Source organism: Papaver somniferum, chromosome 5 (assembly GCF_003573695.1).
Source record: "Papaver somniferum cultivar HN1 chromosome 5, ASM357369v1, whole genome shotgun sequence".
In the NCBI taxonomy this organism is placed as follows: domain Eukaryota; kingdom Viridiplantae; phylum Streptophyta; class Magnoliopsida; order Ranunculales; family Papaveraceae; genus Papaver; species Papaver somniferum.
In genome coordinates this window covers 201,220,486-201,231,680 of record NC_039362.1, presented here as the reverse complement: position 1 = coordinate 201,231,680, position 11,195 = coordinate 201,220,486, and the positions used below count along the sequence as shown (strand labels likewise).

Sequence of the window (11,195 nt, the reverse complement as noted above, 5' to 3'; positions counted from 1 at the left end):
ACCAGCGACAGTGGTATAGGTAGGATTTCCTTAGTTTGTTTTTACTTGAGGACAAGTAAAATTCAGGTTTGGGGGTATTTGATGAGTGCCAAATATTGTATATATTTATCCCTTTTTGTTGGCATTTAACTCATCTTTTGCGCATTAATTCTACATTTTATCCCATATTCTGTATTTTCATTGTTTTCAAGAATAAATAATTTTCTTAATTAATTTTGCATTTTTAGGTACTAAATAAATCCTGGTTATCTCACGGAGCGAAAAGAGCAAAGGAACGGCAAAGACTCTCGATAGGAGGAAGCGAAGATTGATGTTTGCAAGAGCCGGATCAATTAGAAGTGGGATTGAAGAGGAAGAATTGTTCTTAAAGAAGATATGGGCTTGGTATACCCAAGGCCCAAAACCCTAAACCAAATCCATTTCCATTATACATACCCATTTCCACGAGAGTCGTCAGATTGGATCCATCTCATCATCCGACGGTCGCCTCATCATTGTGCATCAAACTCCGAAGATCCTGTCAAACACTATAATACCTAACTCCATCTGAAGCCGTCAGTTTTGTTGTATCTCATAATCCAACAATCGTGAAAACCCTCTTTATCGTAGCCGTTCGATTCAATCTATATGGGATCGTCCAACGGATTTTCATCGCCGTACATCAACTCTTGAGGTCTCCGCCTCACACCATAGCAACACATACCCTATTCCCAACCAAACAACCCCTAATCCTAATCCCATCGATCTCTTCCTTCTCATCTTCCCAAAACCAGTTTCTCTCTTCCCCATCGCATGCAACCCATCTGCCCTGCAACTCTCCTGTTGCCTTTTCCTTCCACTGCTGCTGCTGCTGCATTGAGCCCAAAAGCCTCAGAAGCCCATAAGTCCAAAGCCTGGGTTTTTAACCATTGGCCCTTTACAAACCAAAGCCCAGGTCTAATCAAAAGACCACAGTCCACTGTTAGCTCAATCCCATTGAGCCCAAAAGCCCAAAACAAGGTTTAAGACCTAAAGCCCATAGTCCACATTTCTGAGCCCAAGCTCAGTTCAATCCATTTCAAAATCATTCAAAGGCCCAAAACAGTTCTCATCATTACAAACAAACTCAAAGGCCCAAAGCACAATCATAACCCATTGGTTACCAAAATCCATTGGTACCCAAAGCCCAACAACAGCAATTTAGAACCCAATTAGCTAGAACACTTCAAACACACCCAGTCTCTGTGGATCGACCCGTACTTGCACGAGCTACAACCGACGACCGTGCACTTGCGATATTACTGTAGGCCCGCGTTTTTATTGCGCTTAATTTTATACATATCCCCGGACCCACCAAGTTTTTGGCCGGGGATAATTTTTAGGACATTTTAGAAGCCTACCATGTTACCAAACTCCTTACAACCTTGGAGCTGCATTGCATTCAAATTCAGTGAACAGATCAGTCACATAGATGTGGAAAGATCTCTTATTTATCTTTATCAGGGGCTTATTCATGTGATGCGAAAATCACAACACAGTGAGATATGTCCAAAACTTATACTATTTCTTTGCTTTAAGACATGCCCAAATCACAAATATACTCCGTATTCTAAATATATCCAAATAACTTTTTCGGTAGACCGGTTGAGTTTGATAGGCCCTACCACATAACCAACTCTCAACGGCTTGGCTACCAAGTCGGGCTTATATCCTGGATTCGTGTTGCAAAGTGTGCACTATGATATTGCAGCAAACATCAATATTTTTTGCTCATATTTTATGTATGCTCCGAGCAGTGCAAGCAATTATTGTTTTCCGGTATAACACTTTGTCACTTAATAAATTTGGTTAAGGAAGCAACTATTTTCTCAAACTTGCAGGCATCATTTCTTCAAAAAACAAATTTTTGTGTTTCTAATTCATGGATATAAGGATGAGGCTCTGTAAGGATTACACAATGTACTACTATATATATATATATATTTATTTTTTTTGACAAAGGAAAATTTCATTGAAAAAAATACTCAGTCATAAAAGCATGACTAAGTAATCAAAGAGGAAACAAAGCTAGGAATCAAGTCACTACAGACTCCCAGTTATGAATGAGTGTGCTTAAAGAAAAGTTTTAAAAGATCTTAGTACACCTGCACCAGCTGTAAGTAGTGCATTTGACTGCAATGATCAACTGATTAAAATTTCTTCTTTAATTCCCATACAATCTGTTGTTGCGCTCAGTCCAAATGTTCCACCAAATTGCAAACAACAACAACCCCCACAGCTTCTTATGCATAGCATTCCCTTTCATAGAAGGCCATTCCCACAAAGTTGCTTTGACAAAATCAGAAAAAACCCAGACAATGCCAAAACTGTTTAGGAAGTAGTTCCAAAGTTTTAAAGTTTCAGAACACTGCATAAACAGATGGTTGTTTGTTTCTTGAGTCTCATTGCAGAATAAACAAGCATTATTAGTTATCCTGCCAGTTCTGTGAAGGAAATCCAGAGTTGGAGCACCTCTATAACAAAGGGTCCAAACCAAAAAAGATACCTTCATTGGAACCTTAGAATTCCACAATTGTTTATGTGGGAAAATGAGATAACCATCCACATCCAAAGAGTTATAGCATTTACTCACTGTGAATTCTCCTCCTTCTGCCATCCATTTTCTTTGATCTTTTCCCCTTGTGTTATCAATAACGGTAGCAGGGTCATCTAGATCTTGTAACATAAGAACCACTTCACCCAATTCAGCAGCATTTAGGTTTCTAGTGAAATCAAAATTCAAAACAGCTTTATCTGAGATGCAATCCTTAATAGGCACATGCTTCTTTCTAGAGAGTTATAGAGAATTGTAAGTTTCTTTAAGTGGAGTTTCACCATTCCACTTATCTTCCCAAAAAAGGACTCTTTGACTAGAACTCACAGTCAAGGAAGTATTCTGCATCACATACTCTTTAGCCTTTAAGATACCAACCCATAAACTACTTTTAATAGCCAAATTTGAGTTCTTAGGAAAGAAATCATTTAAATCACCACCAAAATTTTGTTGGATAATTTTCTTCCAAAGAGATTTAGGTTCAGAGCCATATCTCCATATCCATTTACAATGAAGTGCCTTATTCACCAACTTCAGCTTTTTAATTCCAATTCCACCTCTCTTCTTGGAAATAACAGCTCTAGTCCATTTTACCCAACTTCTTTTCTTTGAGTTTGCTGAAGAACCCCAAATGAAGTCTCTCGTAATCTTTTCTATTTCCTTCATGACAGCAGAAGGCATTTGAAACAAAGAAAGATAGTAAATTGGTAGGCTAGCTAAAACACTATTCACCATTATTAACCTTTGAACCTTAGAAAGATATCTACATTTCCAAGTAGAAATCTTTTGGTGAATTTTCTGAATTATAATCTCTCACATTACTTTAAACTTTGAGTTACTTCCCAAGGGAATGCCCAGATAATTCATAGGCCATTGTGATAAGCTGCAACCAAAGAAACTAGCATATTCATCACCATTATGTGCTTCACCAATCCCCACAATTGTACTCTTCCTGAAATTTACCTTGGGAACAGAAATCATCTCAAAAGAGAACAAAATATTCTTCAGGTTATCAACTTGCTCAGTAGTGTCATCTAAGAATACAATCAGGTCATTTGCAAACTATATTATCTAGGCGCCACATGTATTGCCTTGGGCGCCTAGGCGAGCGCCTAGCACAACATAGGTTTGTTTTACAATGAAGTGAAAATGGAAATTTAGAGCAACTGACCTTACTGCACCACTGAGTCCAGATGAGAACATTGAGACTAATGAACCGGTGTTTAAGCTGAAAAATGTGAAGGATTTAGCAAACAGAAAAGATAATTCAATTTTTTTTTCTCCCTTTAGTTTTCCATAACGAGAGTAAAAAATTGCAGCATTGTTGTTTGCATTTTGAAAACATTCATCAAGCCAGTTATGAAACAAGTATGGGTAAGGAGTTTACCAGATCGATAGCACCGAAAATTCTAGCTTTGGATTGGGAAGCAAACCCTATAGCAGAACCACCATCTCGAAAGACCACACTTCTAAGTTGTTCCAGTTGATGAAGTTGGAAAATTTCTAAAATTATACAATAAGTCACTCATGAAAGCATGACTTACTAGACCATGATGGCAGAAGGAATTGCGAGGCTTATAAAGTTAAGAATGTCATGGAGTGCTTCCATTGAGAAACCAGTCCACGTCCTTTCGCATTTACCAGAGTACTTAACATAAAGTACTAGAAGCGTCAGATTGATCCAACAAGATATGGAAGTCGCAATTGTAGCACCTTTATTTTCTAGGCCAGCTTTGAAAACCAGAACCCAACATACAAGAAAGTGCAGTGACACCGTCATTGCAGAACTTACCATCATTGGGGAAACTATGTTTTGTGTTTGTAGAAACCTGACATGACATTGAAGAAGTCCATACCCGAATAAGCAAGGGATCATATAACGAGCATAAACTCCTGCTTCGGCTGATATTTCAGGATATTTTCCCACAACTAAGAGAATACGACATGTGCTGGACAAAACGAAAGCTAGCGGAATGCTAACTAGTAAAACAATAAACATTCCCCTTTGCATATGTATGCCTAGCATATGATATTGTCTCGCTCCGTAAGATTTCCCACATAGCGTGTCTAATGCACTTGCCATTCCCATCTAGTCAAAAACAAAAAAAATTACTCATAATTAGACATGAACAATAAAAATCATATTTCGGGCCTCCGAGTGGATTATAAGGCGCATGAGTGCACAATAAACACATACCTTTAAGTCTTCAAATTTACTATTATATTTGTTGGAGTTGTGTGGATCAAATACACACATGTGAGTCACACATGGGATAGCTAAGGATAGTCCCACATGGAGGAAGACAAGTTCCATATGGTGATATATAAGCTAGACATTCTCCCTACATAGTACCGAGGCCTTTTAGATTAAAACCCCACACCTATCCTCAAGGTGGTCAAGTGGGGACAGTATCGGTGCTATGTGGCCGTGCCCGGAGTGGGTGCGGCGGTCCGTAGGGGTCATACAAAATGGTATCAGAGCTCCGGGTAGAAGCGATCTACAATGATGGCAAAGTATGAGATTGATAAGTTTGATGGAAAGAATGATTTCAATCTATGGAGGCTAAAGATGAGGGTTGTTTTGGTATAACAAGGTTTGGTGAAAACTTTGAAAGGGAAAACGGCTCTAGCAACAACATTTACGGATGAAGCAAAGGAAGAACTCATGGAGAAAGCACATGGATTAGTTTTGTTGTGTTTAAGCAATGAGGTCTTGAGAGAAGTTGCGACGGAAACGACTCTGGAAGGGCTATGGAACAAGTTGGAAAAAAGGTAGATGACTGAATCTGTGACTAATCGTCTTTATCTTAAGAAGAAATTACATACTCTTAGAATGCATGAAGGAATGCCTATTATAGATCATATTGATGATTATAATAAAATTCTCTTGGATTTTGCAATTATACTGATGTCAAAATTGAAGATGAAGACCAAGCATTAGGTTTGCTTTGTTCCTTAGCACCATCTTATGATAACTTTGTTGATACCGTAATGTATGGAAAGAATACAATTTTCATGGAAGACATTAAAGCGACTTTGAACTCCAAGGAGTTGAAGAAGACCGGTATTGATGGTAAAGATAATTCGGGAGATGGGTTGTTTGTAAGAGGAAGAGGAAAGAAAAAGGATGGTTTAGATAGAAGTAGATCAAAGTCAAGGTCTAAATCTAAATTGGGAAAATTCAAATGCTTTCATTGTAAGCAAGAAGGGAATTTCAACAAGGATTGTCCGGAAAGGAAGAATCTTGAGAAGAATACAAACCAAGGCACCGCGGCAAATGTTGAAGTAGAAAGTGAGGATGGAAGAATTCTCATGTTTTATACCGAAAACTCGGATAATGGGTGAATTCTTGATTCGGGTTGTACTTTTCATATGTGTCCTCATAGAGAATGGTTTTCTACTTATCAAGCTCGTGAAGGTGGAAGAGTTCTTATGGGAAAAAATGTCTCTTGTAAAGTGGTGGGTATAGGTACAATTCAAATTAAGACGCATGATGGTATTTTGAGGACTTTAACCAATGTTAGGCATGTTCCGGATTTGAGAGGAAATTTGATTTCTTTGGGTACACTTGATTCAAACGGTTGCAAGTATCAAGGTGAAGATGAAGTTATTCGTATCTCAAGAGGAAGTCTTACAATCATGAAAGGTACAAGAGTTGATGGTCTTTATACACTGCAAGGTACTACTGTAACAGGTGATGCAGCTGTATGTTCTTCAATTTCAGAAGATGATACTACCAAGTTGTGGCATACGCGGTTAGGGCATATGAGTGAGAGAGGGTTAGCTGTTTTGAGCAAGCAGAGATTGCTTTGTGGTCAGAAAACTGGCAAGCTTGATTTCTGTGAAGATTGTGTGTTTGGGAAGCAATGTAGAGTCAAGTTCAGTACAACTATTCATAACACCAAGGGTATTTTGGATTATATTCATTCTGATCTTTGGGGTCCTTCTCAAATACACGCATGTGAGTCACACATGGGATAGCTAAGGATAGTCCCACATGGAGGAAGACGAGTTCCGTATGGTGATATATAAGCTAGACATTCTCCCTACATAGTAACGAGGCCTTTTAGAAAAGAAAACCCCACACTTATCCTCAAGGTGGTCAAATGGGGACAGTATCGGTGCTTTGTGACCGTGCCCGGAGTGGTAGCGGCGGTCGGTTGGGGTCCTACAATATTTCATAAATGCGCATAAATAATCTGACCACAGCTTAGAGGAAGCATCCATTGAAGCTGAAAATGAAATTTAATGGTAGAAATTAAGAAAATATGATGAAAATTAATTACCAGTAAGCTGAAACCAGTAACAGTTGCAAAAGAAGTAGCCATTGAAGCACCAGAGAGTGAGAGTTCACCAAGATGACCAACAAACATAACTGAAATCAATTGTATGCAGAACTGTAAGAGATTAACTGTTATAAGAGGTCCAGATAACCATAATTGTTTCTTCACTTGTTCAGTAATAATCTCTGCCTTATTTTCTTCTCTATTTCGTAATATTAATGGAGAATTCAAACTGCTTTTTTCTTCCTTTCTCTCCATCATTTTTGTGTTTTCTCTCAGAACACACACTGGGAGTACTCACTCACTCTCAATAACTAGTGGGATATTAACACCCTTGACCTATTTTCTTTTACAATTGATCAATAATTGTATCGTCAGAAAATCACCGTGCTTTAACGCTTTTCTTGAAAGAGAAAGAATCCTTTTGGGATGAACGATGGGCAGGAACCGAGGGCGACCGATCATATTCATGAGTAATAGTTTCAAGTACGTACTTTTTGGTTTTTCATGGTTTGGACTGTTGACAAAGGCATTGCTGATCTAAAAGAAGACAAATAAGGCTAAGTCCTTTTTGTCCATTGGTGTCGTGTGGAACATGCTTTCGTCATGCAAAACATTATAATCTAGACTAAAAAATAACCTCCACGTGAATTAAAAGATATGAAATTATACTAGTAAGAGAATTACCAACGGTGAAAAAAGAAAGAAAAACAAATTGCCAACTGTGAATCGATAATGCAAATCTTTAGTGTTTCTTTAGGTCTAACTGTGATTTACCAGAAAACTTTAGTGCCGTTCATTCAAAATATTGCAGTAAACATCAAGCCCAACAAGATCAATAGCAAATGTTATAGTTGGTTGCAAAGTGCCGTTCATATTTTGTGTTTTCCGGTATAACACTTATATAGTCACTTAGTAAATTTGGTTACAGGAATTGCAGGCATCATTTCTTCAAAATTACAAATTTTTGTGTTTCTAATTCTAGGATAAGGATTACACAATCTACTACTATATATATCATGTAAATCATCCGTAAATTCAAGTAGTTTACGACACCACAGTTACAGGAATAGCAGCATCATAAACTCTTTCTGACGTCTGTTTTGCCTGAAATATGCCAAGTTACCGAAAATTAAACACAAGAATGAATATAACCAGCAAAACCAAGAAATTGTTGAAAATATTCTGAAATAAAGAGGGTGAAAATTGTTTTACTTCTTGCTCCCAGTCGGTCCGTATAGTGATGACAAGAAGCAAAAAACCTTGAACAATAAGTGCGCATACCATCCCAATCCAAAGTCCCTATTTGTGCAATTTGGAATTCACAAAAGCATCATCATCAGTACTCCACAATCTTGCAAAATTGACCAAGTATAATAGAGAAAAAAAATCTAACCTTTCCTCCCACATGTAGTACAAAAGCTAATAGAACTGCAGACGGATTTCCGACAAGGTAATAAGATCCCAGATTGACATAAGCACCAATCTTTTTCCAGCCACATCCTCTAGCCGTACCTGAAAGAACAACTCGGTAAATATTTCATGCTGACACATAATTTACTGTTTAATACTGAAAAAGAACCTGAAAGAACGACTTGAAGTCCGCCAATGAAGTTGGAGACGGCAAGGATTGGCATCATGAGCGCTACATAATCCACCACCTCTTTCTCATTGCTAAACACACTGCCCCAAATATGGCGTATCAAAATTATAATATGCCTATTAGAATTCCCTCTGTGGCTGCCAAAACAAACACAACTTGTACTGCTAAACGTGCAGCATCAGGATGACCTGCTCCCAGCTCATTCGAAACTCTTGTGCTGTGGATTTTTTAGAAAAATCTTTACTGGAAGAGCTTTATATAGGGAACCTGACAAAACTACGTAACATAAAGCGAAAAAGGCGATTGTGCACTATCATAAATAATGCAGAAAAACTAATACACTTAGCGCAACTAACCTTACATCCCCACCAAGGCCAGCTGGGATCATCCAGACTAATGCATCTGTGTTAAGGCTGAAAAGTATGAAGGATTTCAGCAAACAGAAATTCAGTGATGTTGTTTGCATTTCGAAAATAGACAAAGTATTGGTAAGGAGTTACCAAATTGATAGCACCGAAGTTTCTAGCTTTGGGTTGGGAAGCAAACCCGATAGCAGAACCACCAGCTCGAAAGACCACATTTCTAAGCTGTTCCAATTGATGCAGTTAGACAATTTCTAAAACAGTGAAGTATAGATGTTAAATTTCAGAAGGCAGTATGTACATTATTGAGTCTACCAAGGTAAAGATTTCTTCGGAAATGTCCAATTGCAACATAAAATGATCAGAAAGCAGGAATTACCATCCCATAATAGCGGAAGGAATTGCTAGTCTTATAAAGTTAAGAATATCATGGAGAGCTTCCTTTGAGTAACCAGTCCAAGTCCTTTCGCATTTTACCAGAGTACTTAACATAAAGTACCAGAAGTATCAAATTGATCCAATAAGATATGGACGTCGCAATTGCAGCGCCTCTAATTCCTAGGCCAGCTTTGAAAACCAGAACCCAACACACAAGAAAATGCAGTAAATCCGTCATTGCAGAACTTATCATCATTGGGAAGACTATGTTTTGGGTTTGCAGAAACCTGATATGACACTGAAGAAGTCCATACGCGAATAAGGAAGGGATCATGTAACGAGCGTAAACTCCACCTTCGGCTGATATTTCAGGATCTTGTCCTACAGCTATGAGAATCCGGCCGGTGTTTTCCCAGATGAAAGCAAGCGGAACACTAACTAGTAAAAGAACAAACATGCCCCTTTGAATATGTATGCCTAGCATATGGTACTGTTTTGCGCCATAGGATTGACCACATAAAGTATCTAATGCACTTGCCATTCCCATCTAGACCAAAAGAGAATGAAAAATACCCATAGTTAGATATGAATTATAGAAGTAGTATTTTTCGACTTCCAAGTGGATTATAGGCACACAATGAGCACACATCTTTAAGCAATCAGATTTACTATTATAAAGATGCACTTAAATGAATGGGAAATCTGACAGCTTAGAGGAAGTAGCCATTGAAGGAATCTGAAAATCAAATGCAAATATGATTGAAATTAAGAAGAGACCGATGATGAAAGTGTTAATTACCAGTAAGGTGAAACCAGTAACAGCTGCTAAAGAAGTAGCCATAGAAGTACCAGACAGTGAGAGTTCACCAAGATGACCAACAAACATAACTGAAATCAACTGTATGCAGAAATGTAAAAGATTAACTGTAATTAGAGGTCGAGATAACCATAGTTGTTTCTTTACTTCTTCAATAATAATCTCTGTCTTGTTTTCTTCTCTATTTCGCAATATTAATGGAGAATTCAAATTGCTTTTCTCTTCCTTTCTCTCCATTTTCTGATTTTCAGAACACAGTTAGAGTTACTCACTGCTCGCACTAGTGGGAAAGAAATGAATAATTTTATTTACTTTTTGTGTTATTTGATGATCAGCAATTCAATAATTGAATAATTTTTTTTTATGTTCTATTTATCTAGAAAATCACCGTTATGTAACGCTTCTCCGAAAAATGAAGAAACAAGAATCCTTTTGTGAGATGAATGGTGGGGAGGAATTGAGCAGCCGATCATGACTATTGACTAGCCATTTGTTTCCACGTAGTTTTTTCTTCTTTCAAGTTTGGATATTTTGGAACGATGACCAGGCATTGTTAATGCCACTTTATTTCATCTTTGAAAGACATACTTAGAGCATCTCCAACCGGACTCTCTTCATTTTCTATTTTGAAGCCCACATAGGATTTTATCACATTTTGAGGAAAAAACGACTCCAATGAAATCCTCTAAAGATAATGTGAAGCTGATGTGGGAGACGGTTATCATTACATCCTCTACATGATCCTCGGGTTTTAAAGGATCTCTTCTAGGATGTGAAGAATCCTAATCAACAATTTCATTCTAAAATAAATACTAAAACGGTTAAGCTTTAAAAGTACAAAATATTTTGACAAATAATCTTGATACATGTGTACTAATTATTCACTTGAAGCCTAACCCATTGGAGAAGGTATCTTTTCCCCTCCTAAAATTAGGGAATTTCAATGTCTTCAAGAGAATAACACGTAGGAAAGACCCCGAGGACCCGTTGGAGATGCTCTTAACGTATCACAAGGAAGGAATGATTTTCTGGGACCTTGGGCTTTTTTTTAGGCCCGCTATTTACAAAGAAGAATAATAAGTTGGCAAGGAATTGGAATGGAGCCAAGCAAAAAGATGTGTTCCAATCCCTCTTTGAATAACAACAACTAATATATGGAAAAGGAAATTTCTTACCCTGA

The 11,195-nt window shown here is 37.8% G+C and overlaps 1 protein-coding gene and 1 pseudogene across 1 annotated transcript; both read right to left on the bottom strand.

Moving 5' to 3' along the window:
* Window positions 1-4,115: 4,115 nt before the first annotated feature.
* Window positions 4,116-7,113, bottom strand: LOC113280569 (protein DETOXIFICATION 16-like). Its single transcript, XM_026529179.1, has 2 exons — window positions 6,859-7,113; window positions 4,116-4,661 (listed from the first exon to the last, which is right to left on the bottom strand). Exons 1-2 carry the CDS (start codon window positions 7,111-7,113, stop codon window positions 4,116-4,118), a joined length of 801 nt encoding a protein of 266 aa, XP_026384964.1.
* Window positions 7,114-7,690: 577 nt separating this feature from the next.
* On the bottom strand, window positions 7,691-10,519 carry LOC113284300 (annotated as a pseudogene).
* Window positions 10,520-11,195: the final 676 nt, after the last annotated feature.

Excerpts from the sequence above, each read along its gene's own strand:
- LOC113280569 (XM_026529179.1), bottom strand. The coding sequence starts at position 7,113 with ATGGAGAGAAAGGAAGAAAAAAGCAGTTTGAATTCTCCATTAATATTA. Across the intron at positions 4,662-6,858 it reads TTACTGGTTTCAGCTTACTG|ATGGGAATGGCAAGTGCATT; the intron begins GTAATTAATTTT and ends GTTTTTGACTAG.